At 48.6% G+C, this 19,915-nt stretch overlaps 1 protein-coding gene across 1 annotated transcript; it reads left to right on the forward strand.

The window, feature by feature from the left end:
• Nucleotides 1-1,692: 1,692 nt before the first annotated feature.
• IGSF23 (immunoglobulin superfamily member 23) lies at nt 1,693-19,265 on the forward strand. The gene is made up of 5 exons (XM_061172478.1): nt 1,693-1,759; nt 7,969-8,310; nt 12,647-12,916; nt 14,932-15,076; nt 19,178-19,265. Exons 1-5 carry the CDS (start codon nt 1,693-1,695, stop codon nt 19,263-19,265), a joined length of 912 nt encoding a protein of 303 aa, XP_061028461.1.
• The last annotated feature ends 650 nt before the right edge of the window (nt 19,266-19,915 follow it).

Raw genomic sequence — 19,915 nt, forward strand, 5'->3', positions numbered from 1 at the left:
GTGCTGTTACTCGGATAAAAGAGAGTGAGTACTGGTGGAGCAGAAACCACAGGGTCCTCATCCATAGATGGTTATTAATCATGTTGCAAATACTTGTTTATTACCCATCAGTGGTCCCCTGGCCTGGCTAGTTGGTCTAGCAGAGGGCTTCAGAAAAATCATAAAAGAGGCAGTATGGCTAATACTAATAAAGACATAACCAAGTCACTTGATAATGACTAATTTTAGAGACTCACGGGGGAGACTTTGCCCCAGGGTGAGGTAGAACCTGGACATCTCTGGGAGAGAAAAGCATGAACTTCTGAGTCAGATCTGAGTTCAAGTTCCAACACTCTCATTATACTCACTCACTTACTCCTTTTTTCATGCATTCGCTAAAGGAAATTAATTGGGCACCCATGATGTGGCAGGTACTGTTCTAGACCCTGGGGAAAACAGTCATGAGCCAAACAAAATCCCTACCCTCCTGGATCTGACATTCTAGCTAGGGAGGTGGATGTGGGGGATAAGAGACAAATAATAAACAAGTGGACAAAGAAATAAGTAAGTTCAGATAGTAGTAAATATTGTAAAGAGAAGAAAGCAGTGTGTCTTGCTAGCAAGAAGCTAGGGGCCTGACTTGCAGTAGGCATTAGGGAAGGCCTTTGTGGAGAGTTGATATTTGATTTGAGACTGGAATAATGAGATGCAGTCAGCCATGAGATGATCTGTGAAAGCCTCCAAGAGGGAGTAGCAGTGCTAAGGCCCTGAGGTGGCTCGCTCCAAGAACTGACAAAAGTCATTGTGAATAGCTCTGTGACATTAGGTGAATTACTTGGCCTCTGTGCAGTGCTGGAAAATCAGGATGATCATACCAACCCCTCAAGGTTACAATGAGGATTCAATCAGACAACAATTGTAAAACGCAATAGCTAGGGCTGGCACACAACAGGTGTTCAGTAAATATCAGCTATTATTTGGACAATACTATTATTAACTTAAGAAGGAAAGAATGGGCCTGGAGGGTAAAAAGGATGAGAGAAAGAAGCTTTTGTGGCTTATCCTTCCAGAATCCAAAATTCAGGATACGGTATGAGCAAGGCTCTGAGAAGGGGCTTCTGATCATGACTCCAGGACATCCTAGATACCAATATTAATAATAATTAGCATTATTGTAATAGCTACGGCCATTTATTGAGCACCTACGATATGCCAGGCACTCGGCTGGGCACCTGATGTCCATGGGCCCCTCTGCCCCTGGGGTAGGCACTGTTATTAGCACCCCCATTTTACAGAGGCTCAGAGCCAATAGTCACAAAGTCTGGAGCAAAGCCAGGAGGCCAGCATGAGGCCCAGCCACCGCCTACCTGATGACCTTTGGCCGGTCGTTGCCTCTGATGTGGGGTTACAGGGGCAGGACACTTCCGCCCCACTCTCCATCTTCACCATTCTCCCGGCCTGGAGGGGCTGGGAGGGGGAGGCAGAGAGGAGAGCCCCTTCTCCAGGGACCCTGCCCCAGCCTAGTCCCCACCCACACTGGTGACTTCCCAGCCCACAGCTGGAGCCCCGAGACTTGGGGAGGCGGAGGTGGGGCCGGGAATGGGCGGGGCCAGTGCGGGGGCGGGGCCAGGCTGCATACTTGACTGTGCGCTCTAGGGGACCCCACTCCCGGCAGGGCGACTTCCCCTGAGCCGCCGCAGGACGGAAAGCGGCATGAGGTGTCCTCTGGGCGCCGCCGGCTCCGGCCACAGCCCCGCCTGGAGAAGGATGCTTCTAACAGGTGCGTGGGGGTTGCACCCACGGGTTGGAGACAAAGAGGGGACAACCCCGGGGAGAGCCTTTATTCAAATCAGAGACGCCCCCACTCTGCGATCTGACTCTGGTCAGTTTAAAGCCCATGCAGCACGGGCGCCCGACGCACAGGAGCTCTTGAAATCCCCAAGAGGCCGTGCAATTGACCCCTTCTACAAAGGAGGAAAGTGAGGCTCAAATAGGGGTGGGGTCATTCGCTCAAGAGCACGTGACTGGCAAAGGCAAAATCAGAATTCAGGACCCCATCCCAGTCCCTTTCCACCAGAGCACCGTCTCACCCTAGCTATCCACATCTAATGATAATTTTAAAATAATAAGAACAACAATAATAAAATAATCATAATATAAAGAGGTCATTGTGACTGAGTACTTCTACATGTCAGCCTGTTCTAAGTGGCTTTCTTATAGTAACATTTAATTCTTAACCCCATGAGGCAAGAGCTATCTGATCCCCATTTCATAGAGTGAAACTGAGACACAGAGAGGTTATGGGTCCTCCCCAGGCCACACAGCTTGAAAGTAACAGAAGGAGGACTTGAACCCAGATGGTCTGGCCACCAAGACCACACTTTCCAGAGACCACCCACATCTGCCTCTCAGAGAGTAAATGAATTGCCTCTTTTTCCAGGTCTTAAGAAGTCCAGTTCTGTGTAATTTCAAAACCCCACCCACAGTTTAAGGCTTCACCTCCTCCCCAGCTCTGGCCTGGGTCAGACTGCAGTGGAGACATGGTGGCACGTGGTGGGCCTCGTTCCTATTTCTCTCTGTGCGTCCTTTCTCCCCACCCAGAGCTGAGGTCTGTGCCCAGCCCGTCCCCCAAGGCCACGCGCAGAGGAGAGGAAGGCAAGGAAGGGGCCGGAAAGTTTCAACTTGGCTGCTGTAGTTGTAAGGTGGGGACATGGCCTTCTGTGTGGCTGAGGCATGATGGTTAGATCTTTCTGGGTGGGGAATCCACCCAGCAGGTCGTCTCCCATGGGGCTCTTTGGCAGGACAGCCTCCAGCTGGCTCCCTTCAGAGGCATCCACACTGGCTCAAGGAAAACTCGTGAACATCTTCGTTGTCCCACCAAACGCTGGAGGTGTGGGCCATTTCCACCCAGCCCACTCCCCCTCCATCCCTCACCTGGAGACTTAGAGGTCTAAGTTCCCACAGACTCTGGAGCACACATCTCCAGCTCTCCAAGAGGTTTCCTTGGGGCCTCCCTGACTTGGCAGGAAGTGGAGGAAAAGCCCCAGCCCTCAGCCCCAGGGGGGACCCCCAGTTCAGCCTCAGCTCTCCCCCAGGAAGCCTCACTCTGTGCCATCCCCTCCTCTCCATGAGCTCTCGGCCTCCCTTCCCAAGGCCTGGCGGGGGTAGGGCAGCTGGTGCTGGCAGAACTGGTGATGGGTAACCCCTGTTAGCTAGACCTTAGTTGGGAATGGGGAGCTCTTAGCATCTGTTCGTTTGTTCTCAGCCTCTGGAACCTCTGGGGAGATTTTGAGACAATGGGAGAGTCAAGTTTGACATTGTGGTGTATTTATATTTATATTTATATTTATACATAGTGATTCAGGGAGTGTCCTGGGCTCAAACAGGGAAAAATTGAGTAGAGACTTTTTCTCATTTGATTGAAGATTAGAGATGAAATAAAATAGCCATGCTCCTGGCAAGTAAGAGTTCTGGAACCATCTCTACGGTTCCAGCTCTGAAATTCCATATATATATATTTATATATATATATTTTATAGGTATTATATATAAGGTATTATTATGGTATATATTGTATATATAGTATATAGCATATAGTATAGTATTTATAGGTATATATATGGTATTATTATAGTATATATATATGTTTTATAGGTATTATATATATAAGGAATTATTATAGTATATAAATCTTATATATAAGGTATATATAAGATATTTAGGTACTATATATATTTAATACCTAAGTTAGACTGTCCTCAGCCCTGAAAATTCATAATCTCATTGAATCTCAGGCACTCAGTTGGTTACTATCAACCACCCTCCTTGATGAGTGGGAAAACTGAGGCTCAGGGCCCTGAATAATGATCAGCCGAGTCAGGGTTATGAACCCAGGTCCAGCGGCCTCAGAGTCTATCAATGAAACCATGATTCTACATCAGCTGGAGTAAGGATTGCTAAGATGTGGGGTTTTCTTCTTAAGATGCCTTGAGGACACTCCCTGAATCACCAGGCACCTGCAGCTGTGTCAGAGTCAGAACTTGATAGCAGAACACGGACTGCGTGACCTGGGATCTTCCCCTTCCATCACGTGTTCAACAAACACCCCTAGTGCCTACTCTGTGCCCAGCCTGTGCTGAGTGGTGCTGGGGACACAGCAGTGACCAAGAGAGCCCCAGCCCTGCCCTCCTGGGGCTCACAGTACAGAGAGAAGACAGACCCATCCCCAGACAGTGATGACCCAGAATGGGTGGGGCAGGAATGGGTTGGGGGAGGGAGACCCAGAGGAAAGGGCTCAGGTCTGAAGCTGGGAAGGTGGTGATCAGGGGAGGACCTTTCAAAGCTGTCAAAATCGAAATAGGACCTCAGAAAGATATGACGTCAGCTATTGCACCCCTGTGCTCTTTGTTTCATAAAAGCGTAAGACAATAAACTTTTCTATCAAGATAGAAAAGCAAAACCTTGAGCAGGTTCTTGGGTATAACACTTTATTCCTGTCGCTTTGACAAGAGCTTCCCTTGCCCCATCAAGTCAATTAAGGTCCCTGCCCAAACACTGTATAATAGTATCTATTACCAAGCACACCTGAGGGTCAGGGAAGATTTCAGAAGGCTGGATGCCTGAGCCAAAAGTTGAATCACAGCTTGATAAAGAGTTGGTGCGGAACAGCATTCTAGGTAGGGAGAACAGCACAGGCAGGGGCCTGGAGGCTAGAGCAACTGCACGGCGTTCAGTCGGACTGATGCAGAGAATGAGGGAAGAGTGGAAAGAGGAGCGCAGAGATGTAGCAAGAGTGACAGGTGAAGGAGTCTGCACTATGTCCTGAGGGCACTGGGGAGCCATGGAAGGTTTATCAGCAGGGGGAGTAGCAAGGTCACACCAGCTGCCGACTCAGAGAGAAAAATCAATGGAGGTGGGAGGTGGGCGGTGAGCCTGCCAGAAGACCCTGTGGTGAGATGACTCCTAACTCTCCACTTAACGACCTTGGCTCTGAGACTCATGCTTGCTGTGCCTCAGTTTCCCTGCCTGGAAAATAGACTAGCGCCAACTTCTGAGTTGTTGAGAGGGATCTGTGGGATAACGGTTGGGAGTTTGGCGCAGTCCTCGGCACTAAGTCAGCATGCAGTGTCAGCTGATCACTGGAAGCTGCCTTCTAGGACCACACACACACACACACACACACACACACACACACACACACCCTCCCTCCCTCCCTGGGCACAGCACGTTTGTAGCTGATGATGCCGCCTGCCCTGGAAGATGTTCTCTCTGGCCACGGCTTCTCCTTCATTTACCCAGAAGACAGCTGAGGTTTTAACATTTGTGCTGTTAAGTGGGTATTTCTGATCCTTAAAATGTAACAACTTATTATGTGTTTTTTATCTTAAAAGGCATATTTACGGTACACTCAGTACTTGCAAGTGTGGAGGCAAGGATGATAATAATGATGATAATTATAATTAACGTCCAGCATTTATCTGGCAGTCACTTTGTTACTGCACTAGTCTAAGTACTTCACAAGCATTAGATCAGGGCTTCTGAACATCGGCACTACTGACATTTTGGACCCGATGATGCCTCGTTGTGCGGGCCCGTCCTGTACACTGTAGGATGTTTAGCAGTGTCCGTGGCCTCTACCCACCAGATGCCAACAGCACACCCTCCCAAGTCGTGACAACCAAAATGATTTCCAGACATTGTCAGTGTCGCCTGGCGGGGGGGTGGATTGGGGTGGGGGGGATCATCCCTACTGAGAATCATTAGAGACATTATTATTCTCATTTTATAGCTAAGGCAACTGAGGCTCAGAGAGGTTAAGTAACTTTCCCAAAGTCACCAGAGCTAGTAAGTTTTGGGACGTGCATGCTGGCAATCCAGTTCTGGAGCCTGCAATCTGGGGCGTGTGCATTTGTGTGTGCAAAACAATGAAGAACCTAGTTTATACTCTCTTATTTCATTTATTCAGATTTTACTTAATTTTTGAATGGGTTATACATTCCCATGGTTCTAGTCTCAAGGATATATAAAAAGGCCTTGAGCGAAGTCTCTGTCGTCCCCCACCCACCCAGTTCCCCATGTATCTTCCCTCCCCACCTCCCGCATACAGATAACCACTATTTTTATATATCCTTCCAGAGAGTCTTTATGTTTACAAAAAATGCAAATACAGATTTATTTTTCTCCCATTTTTACACCAAAGATAGCATACCATATAAACTGTTCAGCAGCTTGCATTTGTATCTTAACTACTTGGTGATCTTTCTCTGAGTTCTTCCTCATCCTTTTGTAGAGCTGTATTGTTCCATTGTGTAAATGGACCATAATTTACTTAATCAGTTCCTTATGGATGGGCAGTTGGGTATTTCCAATCTTTTGCCATTATAAGCAAAGTGTGGCAAATAACCCTGTACCTTAGTCATTTCATACTGGGGAAGTGTATCTATAGAATACATTCCCTGATGTTTAATTACAGGGTCAATGGTTATGGGGATTTTTTTCATCTTGAAAGACTTTGCCAGACTGCCCTCTACATGGGGTTGCACCAGCCCTGTGTTTCCTTTTGCCCTCAGCCTCACCAACACACGTCATCAAACTTTTGGATTTCTGCCAACCTGACAGATGAAAAGTTTTATCTTGGTTTGTTTAATTTGCATTTCTCTTACTATGAGTACAACTGAACATTCTCCCTATGTCAAGAGACATTTGAATTTTCTTTTCTAAGAACCTCCAACCTATATCTTTTGTACATTTTTCTGTTAGGTTGCCAATACTTTTCTTATTGATACCTAAGAGCTCTATATATAGTAGTGAAATGGGCTCTTCATCTGTGTTATCAGTTGCAGATTATTTTTCGTAGTATGTCATTGTCCTTTTGACTTTGTGGGTGGTGGGTTGTTTTTTTTTTAACTTTGCAAAAGTTTCTTTTTATCATTATGTCAAAATTTTCAGTCTTTTATGACTGGAGTTGATGTTCTTACTGCAATAGTCACCATTCTAGTGAGAGGCAGAAGAATGGGTTGGGCAAGTGCATAGGGTCTGGAGCCAGACTCCAAGGGTTTGACCCATGCTCTATGCAATATGGAAAATTAGGGGAAATGAGAGAAACAGGGATGGGGGATACACTGGACAGTATCGTTTAGTGGCTAAGAATTTCAGCTGCCTGGGCGTGGATCACAACTCAAATGTTTATCACTTATGAAATTCTGGAAAAACATCTTAAATTCTCTGAACCTCCATTTCCCCATCTCTGATAGGGGTATAATAGCTGTATCAGTCAGAGCTGAGGCAAGACACAGATGGTCCACTCAAAAGGAGTAATGAGGAGAGTTTAATAGGGGGACTAGGCAGGGTATAGGTAAACTGACATGGGATTTGCAGCACCCAGGGGCTAGCAACAGCAGGAAGCTGTTACCTCCCCTGGGCTAGAAGCTGTAAAAGGAAGAGCAGACCCCAAAACCCCAAAAGAGTGGTATATGGAGAGGGTCACCCAATAGGATCTCTAATAGAGGGACCTATTGAACCAGTGCTGATGCAGCAGGGAGGGAGCTGTGGGACCAGTTACCTCAAGGTCACTCCCTTCTGCCCTCCTGTCTTCCACCAATGCTCCCATTGGCAGAAGCCAACCAGAAACAAAAGGCGAGGGATCCCCAGGGATGCAGCTCAGAGAAGTCAGCCTTTTGGGGAGCAGAGCAGAGCAAGACGGAGGGCGAATCTGCGTGACACCCCGCATAATAAGTGCCTTGTGGGGCTGATGTAGGAATAAGTAAGATAATATCTGTTCAACACTTTAGACAGTGTCTGGCTTGTAGGAGGTTCTTAAGGAATGTTCCTTTTTATTTCCTTATTATCATTACTATTATCACCGTTGTCATCATCAGCTCTCGACGGCACTCATTCCCACCAGCACAGGAAGGGTTACTTGCTGGGACAGCATCCTGCCTTCGATCCATTGCTCCCCTGCTCTCTCTTCTCCCTCCCACCCCCTCCAAGGCAGCCTGCTCGCATTCTTCACCTGCTCTGCCTCCTCGGAGCTGCCCTCCTCTGCGTCTCTGGACCCCTTGACAGAAGGAGCCGATGCCCACCTGCCAGTCCCCAGAAGCCTCGATGGGGTTCTCTCCACTTCTTGGTTCCGAGGGCACGAGGCCCAGCCAGAAGCCATGATCTTCTCCCCTGAGGGCCTCCCAGGGCCCGGCCACACTGGCCGGGAGACGCTGGATACCCAAGGCAGCCTGGTCATCAGAAATGTGACAACTCAAGATGCAGGCAGCTACACCGTGGTGCTGGAAACCAGCAGGGGACGCAGGAGTGCGACGGAGCAGATACAGGTCAACGGTGAGCGGGGCCCCATGGCGGGAGGGACCCGGTTCTCAGTCAGCAGGGCCCATCGGGACCCATTCTGTCACCAATCCTCCCTAGCAAACCACCCCAGAACTGAAAATAGCAACCGTATTTTTAGCTCAGAATTCTGCTGAACACTTCTTTTGGTCTCAGCTAATTTTAGTCGGGCTCACTCACCTTTCTGCAGCCAGCTGGGGAGGGAGTGCCTAGGCACTTGTCCAGGATGATGGCCTCCTTCCCATGTCTGGCAGTGGCCTGGCTGGCAGCTGGGGCAGTGGGGGTAATTGGGCCACGAGGCTTCTCATCCTCCAGCAGGATAGCCTGGGCTTGTTCACTCAGCAAAGGATGAGAAACAAGAGCAGAAGCTTCAAGGTCTCCTGAGGTCCAGGCTCAGAGCGCGCATGCCATCCCTTCTGCCGTGTTTTATTGGCCAAAGTGAGTCACGTGACCGGCTTTGCTCCAACGGGAGGGAAATAGGCTCCGCCTCTTGGTGAGAAAAGTTGCAAAGTCTCCTGGCTATTTTTTTGTAATCTATCACACTTTCCAACAGATATTCATTAAATATTTGTTCATTATCACTTGGGGAAGGACAAGGGTCTCTGGTGGAAGCCTTCAGAACTCACCTCTGTTTTTATGAGCTATTCAGCTCTGGACTTGCACTTTCACAACTGAACCAGAAAAACCAAGCCCTGAGGTTAACCAGACACATCGTCTTTAGAAGGTAGTTTAGAGACGTATTAATCTACTAGGGCTGCCACACCAAAATACCACATGCTGGGAGGCTTAAAAAAAGAAATTTAGGGGCTTCCCTGGTGGCGGAGTGGTTAGAATCTGCCTGCCAATGGCAGGGACACAGGTTCGAGCCCTGGTCTGGGAAGATCCCACATGCCGTGGAGCAACTAAGCCCGTGCGCCACAACCACTGAAGCCCGCGCGCCTAGAGCCCGTGCTCTGCAACAAGAGAAGCTACCCAATGAGAAGCCCGCGCACCGCAACAAGGAGTAGCCCCCCGCTCGCCACAACTAGAGAAAAGCCCGTGCGCAGCAACAAAGACCCAACGCAGTCAAAAATAAAAATAACTAAATAAATTTATTTAAAAAAAAAAACAGAAATTTATTTCTCACAGTTCTGGAGGCTGGAAGTCCAAGATCAAGGTGTGGGCAGGTGTGGTTTCTTCTGAGGCCTCTCTCCTTGGCTTGCAGATGGCTGCCTTCTCACTATGTCCTCACATGACCTTTCTTCTTTGTGTGCACCCCTGGTGTCTCCCTGTGTGTCCTAGTCTCTCTTCTTATAAGGACATCAGTCAGATTGTATTAGGGCCCACCCTCACTGCCCCATTAAAGGCCCTATCACCAAATACAGTCACATTCTGAGGTACTGGGGGCTAGCACTTCAACATATGAATTTGGAGTGGGGGGGCGGGGAGGGGAGGAACACAGTTCAGTCCATAACAGAGACTATAATAGCTAAGATTCAGATTCTGGTGTGCTAATAAAGACCCAAAATAGGGCTTCCCTGGTGGCGCAGTGGTTGAGAATCTGCCTGCCGATGCAGGGGACACGGGTTCGAGCCCTGGTCTGGGAAGATCCCACATGCCGCGGAGCAACTAGGCCCGTGAGCCACAACTACTGAGCCTGCGCGTCTGGAGCCTGTGCTCCGCAACAAGAGAGGCCACGGCAGTGAGAGGCCCGCGCACCGCGATGAAGAGTGGCCCCCGCTCGCCGCAACTGGAGAAAGCCCTCGCACAGAAACGAAGACCCAACACAGCCATAAATAAATAAATTAATTAATTAAAAAAGAAAAAAAAATAAGCTCACCTTTAAAAAAAAAAAAAAAAGACCCCAAATAACAGTGTCTTAAATAAGATAGAAATTTCTCTCTCTCACATAGTAGTCTGGCATGAACGGTGTAGGGATGATGTGGTGGCTTCAGGGTGGCAGGACCCAGGCTCCTTCTAACTGTTCTGTCCTCAGTAGGTTCTGTCCTGCCTGTGGGACCCAAGACAGCTCCCATCACATCTGCATTCCAACCAACATAACAGGAGAGGCGAAGGGGAGTGAGGATGCCTTCCTTTTACGGCCCAACAAAGGTTGCTCACATCCCATTGGCTGGGAACTAGTCACATGGTCATACTTAGCTATAAGAGAAGCTGAAAATGTAGTCTTTATCCTGGGCAACCATATACCTAGATAAAATGTAGGATTCTGTGACTAAAGGAAGAAGGGCAGAAAAGATGGAGGGAGATCCCAGAGGCAGGGATATCTGAGCTGGGACCTGAAGCCTGAGCAGGAGTGTGCCAGGTGAAGAGTTGGGGCAAGTGCTCCTGCAGAGAGACCAGCCAGCGTAAACACAGGAAGCGTGAGTGAGTGGCTCCAATTTACTGAGCCCTCACTATGGACCAAACACTGGGGGATTTCACAACAGCCTGAGAAACAAGATGCTCTAAGCACCACCCCCCTTGCACAAGTGGGGAGACTGAGGCTTGGAGAAGTGACATCAACAGCCTGTGGTCACGTAGAAGCAAAGGGCCAAGCTAGGATTTGCACCACTCTCTGTGATCCTGGAGCTTATCTCCTTCCACGCTGCCTCTCTAGCCCTGCAACATCTCTAAGGTACAAGCAAAGGTGGAGAGAGGCGGCTAGGAACCCCGCTTCTGCACCGGGGTGTTTTTACCTCCACCAGGACATGTAAGGGCTGCTGAGGTCCATCAGTCTACATATCTGTGATTTGAAGGCCAGTTCTTCTTCTAAAAGCCCACCTCCACACCTTTGCCTGTGCCGTTCTCTGCCTGGAGCTTGTGCAGGCTCTGAAACCAGAACTGCCTGCATTCAAATCCCTGCTCCTTCACTTACTGGCCATGTGCCTTTGCAAAGTGACTTCCCATTTGTGTGTTTCAGCGTCCTCCTCTGTAAATGGAGTCACTGTAGACCCTCCCTCGTAGGAGTGCTGTGAGGGGCAAATGAGTTAATCCACGCCAAACGCCTAGAACAGTGCCTGGCACAGAGTAAGCAAATGCTCGCCATGAGTTTTTCAGGGGACTTGACCTCTTTGAGCTTTTGTTTACCCATTACAAGGGGGATAACAATAAGACCTACCTCATAGGGTTGTTGTGAGGATTAAATGAGTAAATCCAGTGGCTTTTGAGCTTTTAAAATCATGACCCACAGTAAGAATTGCACGTCATATCATGACCCAGTATGTCCGTATATCCACACACCACCAGTCACTGAAAGACAAGTGTCATAAAATAACAATTATTGCTATGAGTAATGCATTCTGATATTTTCTATTATATTTCATTTCATGTTTTAAATGCTGGTTACACCCTACTAAATGATTTCACCCAAGCATAGGTCTCATTCGCAATATAACAAGCCAGTAAGATAACAAGCTGTAGTTAACATGTGTTTAGAATGGTGCTTGGCTCATAGTAAGAGCCCAATCTAGGTGGCTGTTACATTGATTCTTGTTTCCACACCTGGTGGGCTCTTTCTCCTCCCGCAAGGCTTAGCTCAGGCACCACCTCCTCCAGGAAGCCTTCTGTGAGCTCTCTGGGTGGACTGAAGTTTTTTTCACTTTTCATGTTGCACGGAAATTGGAAATCAGCTCCATGTGGTGGTCCCCAGCACTCACCACGACATCACATTCAAATCCCAGCTATGCCTCTCTCTCTGACCATGAGGCCTGGCTCTAAGCACCCCCAGACCTCAGAGTCTTTCACGTGATAAAAAAAGGAAAAAAAAAAAAAAAAAAAAACACGAAAAGAGAACTATGGTGAGGATTATATATGTTCTCTGTAAGGAGCCCTCCCAGCAGCCAGTGGCTGAGGCCCCAAGCCTTGGAGGTCCCCTTGACCCCTCTCTCTCTCCCACCCACAACCAATCCATCGGCAAGTCCTATGGGCTCTGCCTGCAAAATGATCCAGAACCCAACTGCTCCTCCTAGCTCCTTGGCTTTTATCCTGGCCCAGCTGAGGGCAGGGGAGCTGGGGTATTTATATACCAGCCTGCGTCAGTGGAAGGCTGCCCCCCCCAGTGTGCCCACCCTCCAGCACTCTGGCCTGTTGCCTCCATGGTCAGAGCAGGCTCTGGCAGCCAGCAAAAGCCCTGAAGCAACAGATGCAGTGTTGGCAGTTGGAAGGGCTGAGGGTGAGGGCACCAACAGCTCTGCTACATCCAGTGTCTGGGCACAGACCAGGCACTCCAAACACATTCGTTGGTGAATGAATGAGTGGATGAATTAATGAATGAATGCCTCTGTGGTGAACAGAAGAAGTGCTCAGCCTCTCTGAGTGGTCTCCACCCATGTGACCTTGCTCCCTGTTTGCACAGCCAACTCTGACGGGGTGCTGCTGCTGACATTCCCAGGGAACACACAAGGTATCCTCCAGAGTGAACTCAACTACTCAGTGATCCTGCAGTGGGTGGCTTCCATCGAACCTGAACCTGTGCTACGATGGACCTTCAATGGGCATCCTCGCGGGATCGGGGAGAGGCTGATTATCCACAGGTTGTCCTTGGAGGATCTGGGCACCTATGTATGCTTGGCCGAGAATAGCCAGGGAATGTATTTCTCCCAGCCTGTGACTATCATGCTGCCACGTGAGTACCCCACCGTCACCCCGGACCCTTGCTGGTCAGTGGCCAGGGCGGGTGACCTTGCTGGTCAGTGGCCAGCTTTCCTGATTCCACTGAGCTACATTCTATGCTCAGTCCCCTCTGATACCCTTTATAGCCAAGATGGTATCTCATTCTTTCATCCTCCTGGCAGAGTGGGGATTATTAGCCCATTTTACAGATGAGAGGCTGCAGGCCAAAGACATAAACTCTAATGAAAGCTCAGGGCAGAATCTGGAGCCAGCTGCCTGGGTCCTGGCTCCAACCATTTGCTGGCTGTGTGAATTTGGGAAGCCTCTTCGCCTCTGAGTCTCAGCATATGCCAGAGAAAAAGTTAAGGTGATAATATGAGTGGTTCCAAGCACGGGCTTTGGAATTTGAATTTTGGCTCCACCACTTCCTGGCTGTGTGACTTTGGACCAGTGCCTTGACTTCTCTGTCCCTCAGTTTCCTCATCTATAAAATTGGGAAAATAATAGTGCCCACCCCAAAGTGTAGCTGTGAGCATTTGATGAGATAAGCAGGTGAACAGCTTAAAATAAGAGTGCCTAGCACTACGGAACACTAGTGAGTGCTCAATAAACATGAACTAGTATCATTGTTATGATTAGTATTATCCATATTATTATTAATTTTGTGCCTGTTACTGTATGCAATAGCGTGTACGAAGGCTCAGGCGGCAGTAAAAAGAACAGCCAGTTACTGGGATAAGAAAAGTGGTTTGGGAGCCCATCAAAATGGGGCTCAATTCCTGTCCCTGTGCCTTCTTGGCTGGGTGACTTAGGACAAGTGATGTCCCTTCTCTGAGCCTCAGTTTCCTCCCGTGTATAATCAGAGTGATCGTGTAGACCTCTGCAAGATTGCTATAAGGAACTGAAATGGTATATGTGTGAGGCTAGCAGAATACCAGTTAGCAAGAATACCAAGCAAGCTTTAAAAATAGCAGCAGTTATCATGCATATTATTTTTAGTGTTTCTGTTCATGGAGTGAGCTGGAAAGATACAGAGAAGCTGCCAGTGGAGAAGCAGGGAGGCATGTAGGCAGCGGGGATCACATGAGCAAAGGTCCAGAGCATGGAAAGGGCAGGGATAATGGAAAGCCTGGCTTGGCTACGTTCCTGAGATCTGCCTCTCTCCCCAGCCAGGGTTCAGTGGGAGCTTCAGGATTTGGTTTTGAGGTGATTTCCTGGGAGAAAAAAAAGGTAAAAAATGTAAATCTTGGAGCACCTGTTGACCCTGACACATTCATTGAGAATGACAATACTTTCAAGACCCCCTTTCCTCACTCATCAACTGTTCAGGAAATGTTTATTGAGCACCTATTATGTGACTGGTCCATGCTGGGCAGTGCTGAGGGCATCTGGTGACAGAGACAGTCCTGGCCCTGCCCTCACAGGACTCCCAGTCCAGTAAGGGACAGACCTTTCCACAAACAGTAATGACCAGAGTGGGCAGGGCTGGGGTGGGGGAGCTCAGAGGGCTGTGAGACCCAAGGAGGTGCCTGACCCAGCAAGGGGATCAGGGCGGGCTTCCTGGAAGAGGGGACATCTGAGCTGGAACTAGGATACATAGGAATTGTCCAGGCCAAGGGAGAGAAAATGGCATAAATGGCATTCCAGGGGCACAGACAAAGGCCTGGAAGTAGGAGAGAGAGGGGAGTGAGCTTAGAAAATTGAGTAGACTCCAACAGGGCTTGGTTATAAAGGTAGGGCGTGGAGAGAGATGAGACTGGCCAGGTGGCAGGGCCTCGAAGGCCAAGGTGAAGTCCTGGGGAGCCACGGCAAGGTTCTGAGCAGGGGAGGAACAGGGTCAAGTGTGACCTTTAAAAAGACCCCTCTGGCTTCTGTGTGGTGGGAAGATGGGTCGGGGAGCGACTGGGACAGGAGAGCGGGGATGAAGCTGGGGTGGAGACCTGGAGGATGGGGAGGAGGTGGAAAGGTGGGAGTGGGGGGTGTGGAGGGAGGGTGTCTCCTCCAGTCTCTCCCCTTCTTGGTTCCCAGAAGATGTCGTGGATCCCACAGACCCTGTGCCCATCAAGCCGAACCCTACCCTCTCCCTGTCAGGAAGCTCTGCCTTTGCCCTCATTGTGGCCGCACCTGTGGTACTGGTCGGAAGCACGGTCTTCACCATAATCTGGAAGCTAAGGTACCTGCCTTCCCTCCTTCCCATCCACTCAGCCCCCACAAGGCGCAGAGCTCACTCTGCAGCAAGACTGAAGCCAAACCAACTGCCTCATCCCAAGGAGCTTAAAGCTCATTCGGAGAGGATGACATTGACCCCTGATGTGCCCATCTAACTCGTCAGTTCCCAAAGTGGCCCCAGGGGAGCAAAGAGACAGGAGAGGGTTCTGGAGGTGGGTTCAAATCCCAGCTCCGTCACTTACCCACAGTGAGGCCATGGCAAGTCACTTCCCCTCTCTGTGCCTCAGTTTGCCCATCTGCAAAATGGGGGTGGTATTAATAGCACCTGCCTCACAGGGCTGTCATTTGGATTAAACGAGCTAATATTTCTAAAGCCTTTTGGGAATTCCCTGGTGGTCCAGTGGTTAGGGCTCCATGCTTCCACTGCAGGTGGCCTGGGTTCAATCTCTCGTCAGGGAACTAAGATCCCACAAGACGCGCAGTGTGGCCAAAAAAAAAAAAAAAAGCCTTTAAAGCAGGGCCTGGGATATGGTCAGTGTTATATTCATCCCTTCCACACATAACTGTTGAGTACCTACTATGTGCCAGGCACTGATACCGTGGGAATAAACAGTGGAAAGTCCTTGCCCTCATGAACTTGCATCCTAGTCGGGAGATACAATACACATGATGACCAAGTAAAACATAGATAGTATGTTGATAGATAGTACATACATAGATAGTATGAGAGCTAAGGAGAGGAGTAAGGCCAGGAAAGGGCACAGGGAGTGTGGGGATGGGGCACCTTTAACTAAGTTAGCGAACGCCTCCCTGAGAAAGTGACATCTGAGCAAAGACATAAAGCAAAGGAAAGGAGGGAGGTAGCCAGTGGATCTGGGGGAAGGGCATAGCTGGCAGAAGGAACAGCAAATGCAAAGGCCCTGAGGCGGGACTTTCCTGGCATGTTCAAGGAATAGCAAGGAAGCCAGTGTGGCTAGAGTGGCATGAAAAATGGGGAGAGAATTAGGACGTGGGATCAGAGAAGGAAGCAGGGGTCATTGGAGGAGGGGGGCACCAGACAGCTTAAGGTCTTGTGGGCCGTGCAAGGACTTGGCTTTTGTTCTGAGTGAGATGGGAGCCATGGAGGATTCTGGGCAGAGGAGGGATGGGATCTGTCTTACATCTGACTTACATTTTCATCCTAGATGTGTTATCTATTATTATAATACTATAATATCTTATCATGGATGCTAAACATTATTCTATTTCATCTCCACAAGAGCTTGGCTGGGGTGGGGAATGGGGTAGCGATGAAGAGCTCGTTTTTGTCGAAGACGAAACTAAGGCTGAGAGAGAAGAGACTGGCCCCAGACCGCACAGTTGAAGAGGGATTCGAACCCAGAACACTGCCTCACTCTTAGTTCTAGCCCCTAACCTACACTGCCTCTTTTCCGTCATTAACGATACAAGCCTTCGTAGCTGATGTACTGAGGAAGAGAAATCTGAATGCTGAAATGGTTTGGAAAGGCCCTGTGGACCAGCTGGGAGGGACTGGGGCCAGGTCTCTTGTCCATGAGTGCCGTGTGGAACCTTCTAGGGGTGGGGGAGGGCCAGGCTGCTGCTGAATCACCCACATCGTCTTCATCCCTGTGGCTCCAATTTCCTGGGCCCTCAGTAAGTGCCAGGAGCCCTCAAGTCACGGCTCTCAGGATGGGTGCTGTTCTTGCCCTCACTTTCCACATGAGTAGAACTAAATCTCAGAGAAATCCATCAACTTTCCCAAAGGACATGCCGCTGACAAAGAGCTGACCCTGAATCAAACCCAGGTCTAACTCCAAAGTCATGTTCTTAGAGGGGAAAGGTGAGAAATCAGGCTGGTGTGAAAAATCCTCACCCAGACCACCTGGAATCCCTCCCTCCATGACGGGCAGGAGGGGTCACTTCCTCTCCTCCCCACCATCTTGGCCAAGACCTATTATGGCAGACCAATGCTGACATCATCCAGAAGGAACCAGCCTTATCCAATCAGCTGTGACCTTGGAGATGAGGTCATGGGGACAAGCATGGCTGTGTTGACTCTCCCGGTGGAGAGGGGCAATCTTCAGAAAAAAGGGGTCTGGGTTGGGAGGCACCCTACATACACGTCTATGATACCCATCAAGGGCCAAGAGAGATCCCCGTGGTTTGCAGTGAAGGCCATGGACCCTGAAGCCAGGTCCCTTAGGTTCATCCCAGCTCTGCCATAGGCTAGCCTGTGGGACTTTGGGTGACTCGTTTAACTGCTCTGTGGCCCATCAGTAAAACAAGGATAATGGTAACATAATACCTGCCTCAAAGGGTAGGTGTGTGGATTATGTAAGATGGTGGGAGTAAAGAACTGTAAATAATGCCTGGCACGTGGTGAGCCTTCAATGAATGTCAGCCACATGTATTATTATTATTGTTTTTGTTATTATTAGTATTTCTCTCTCTTCACTGTAGGTGTGGCTGACAAAGAAGAAATGGGTGAACCACTTTGGTTTTTTTTTTTTTCAGTTTAAATAAATTGAATAAAAATTAAAAAACAAATAAATGAATCTAGACAAAAGGAGATATTACAAGCAAATCTTAATCATGAATTTTTATGTGGTACTCAAAAATACTAACAGCTATTTTACAATGTCCAGTTTCAAAATATACATTTTGTGGAACACATGTGTATATTTCTGTTCAGTATATAATTAGTAGTGGAACTTCACAGTTATAGAATATGTATATCTTCAGCTTTTATCACTGCTCCCAAATTGTTTTCCAGTCAAATTCATTGTATTTTCATACAATGGGTTCCACAGTGAAATACTACATAGTAATGGAACAAATTTAGATAAATCACAAAAACATGAAATCTCGTAAACACAGCTACAAGAGAGGGCAGAAGTTATAGTACCATTTTTAATAATACAAGCATTACCAGGAACTCACTGGCGGTCCAGTGGTTAGTACTCTGTGCTCTCACTGCTGAGGGCCCAGGTTGGATCCCTGGTTGGGGAACTAAGATCACACAAGCTTCATGGCATGGCCAAAAAAAACCCCAAAAAAACCCTACTCTTTGCTATTAGAAGACAGGATATGTGGGGTGGCAAAGGAAAAAAAAGGAGTACAAATGTGCATCTGAAGTGCACATGTGCATCTATCAGCCCAACAGGTGATACCAAGAAGGAGTGTGGGGAGGGGAGAATCCTGGGACTGGGGACAAGATGAAGGCCCTGGGAGCTCCATTTGAGACCTCCTCCCTCCAGGTTTTCTGGTCATTTTTCTGTGGGATGTTCCCATCTTGTTGAGAGCCCCAGGGACTGCTTTTGTCTCCTCGTGCCAGCTGCCAACACTCCATTTCCCCATCTCACCAAATCCCTTGGAGCACATAAACAATCAGTCTAGATTTCTTAAAAACTCTTGTGCTGCAGCCAAAAGAAACTCACTGGAGTAGCTCAAGAAAAAACACAAGGGAGATTTAATATAAGGATCCAGGAAGAGTTCCAGGAATCCAAGGGTGTATCAGTTAGCACTTGCTATGTAACAAACTACCCGCCAAAACTTAGTGGCTTGAAACAACAGCGATTTATTTAGCATACAATTCTATGGGTTATTGATGTGGGTTGGGCACAGCTGGGCAGCTCTTCTGGTCTCTGCTGGGCTCACTTATGCATCTACAGTTGGTTGGCAGGTTGCCTAGGGGCTGTCTGGCCTAGGATAGCCTCAGCTGTGGTAACGGGCCATGTAACTGACTCTTCCATGTCATCTCTCATTCTCTAGCAAGCAGACACAAGCATGCTCATGACAGAGGCAGGATTCCAAGAGTGAGGGCAGAAGATGCAATGCCTCTTAGGGCCAAGGTTAAGAACTGGCAAATTATCACTTCTGTCACATTCTATTGCCCAAAGCAAGTCACACGACCAGCTCAGATTCAATAGGTGGGGACATGACCTCACCTTTTGATGGGAGGGGAAGAATCTGTGGCCGTTCTTGCAATCTACCACAAATGGCAGGAGAGCATGGTCAGAAAGCAGGAAAGCTGCTGGAACCAGGGTAGTTGCTTGCTGCCTCTCCCAGCCTCCCCCCCCTCAGCCCTTGTAATCCTCTTCTCCAGGAACATGGAATTCACAGTTCTCTGTCTCGCTCTGCAGATGGGCAGTCGATGCTTCTCCATCCATGTGAAGAAAGGCACCATCCCATAGCTTGCAAATCTCCAACACCCCTGTTCAAAGGAACTGCCCAACTTAGCCAGCGTCCCTTTGCCTTATCTCTGATACCTCTGGAAAAGGTATCTGATTACCTTACTTGAGACAGTTGTCAACCTTGGTCCCATCACTGTGGCTGCGGTGGGGAGCAGAGGTGTTTTGTACAATCAGAGGTCCAGGGGCTCAGCCCCGTTTGTGAGGGCTCAGTGCTCAGTAAAAAGCGGGGAGGTTTTGCCTTGTAAGCTGGGCAGACACCCCAAAATATGTCTTCTACACATGCAGCTTATTTTTGCTCCTTTTCAAAGAGAAAAAAACCTTCCAAATGCAGAGAAGTGGGGGGAAGGGGTCTCAACCCCCAGAAATCCATGGTACATTTGTAAATGAGATCAAACACTTTCTTTCACTAGAGAATCCTGACAGATGGCAGGCAAAGGGTATTCACTGACCCTACGCAAGTCACTTACCCGCTCTGAGACTCACCTGCTTGAAACGAGTATGAATGAAACTCCTGTTCAGATATGTCTAACATTTGAGGAACATTCAGTGCTTCTGCAACACACTACCATGTCAACATAAAGGCACCTACCATATCATTACGATTAGCAATAATAGTAGCAGACCTGAGTTCAAATCTTGTCTGTTGAGGG

The sequence above is a fragment of the Eubalaena glacialis genome, chromosome 18 (assembly GCF_028564815.1).
Source record: "Eubalaena glacialis isolate mEubGla1 chromosome 18, mEubGla1.1.hap2.+ XY, whole genome shotgun sequence".
Lineage (NCBI taxonomy): Eukaryota > Metazoa > Chordata > Mammalia > Artiodactyla > Balaenidae > Eubalaena > Eubalaena glacialis.

Excerpts from the sequence above, each read along its gene's own strand:
- IGSF23 (XM_061172478.1), top strand. The coding sequence starts at position 1,693 with ATGAGGTGTCCTCTGGGCGCCGCCGGCTCCGGCCACAGCCCCGCCTGG. Across the intron at positions 1,760-7,968 it reads GAGAAGGATGCTTCTAACAG|GCAGCCTGCTCGCATTCTTC; the intron begins GTGCGTGGGGGT and ends ACCCCCTCCAAG. Across the intron at positions 15,077-19,177 it reads ACCATAATCTGGAAGCTAAG|GAACATGGAATTCACAGTTC; the intron begins GTACCTGCCTTC and ends CCTCTTCTCCAG.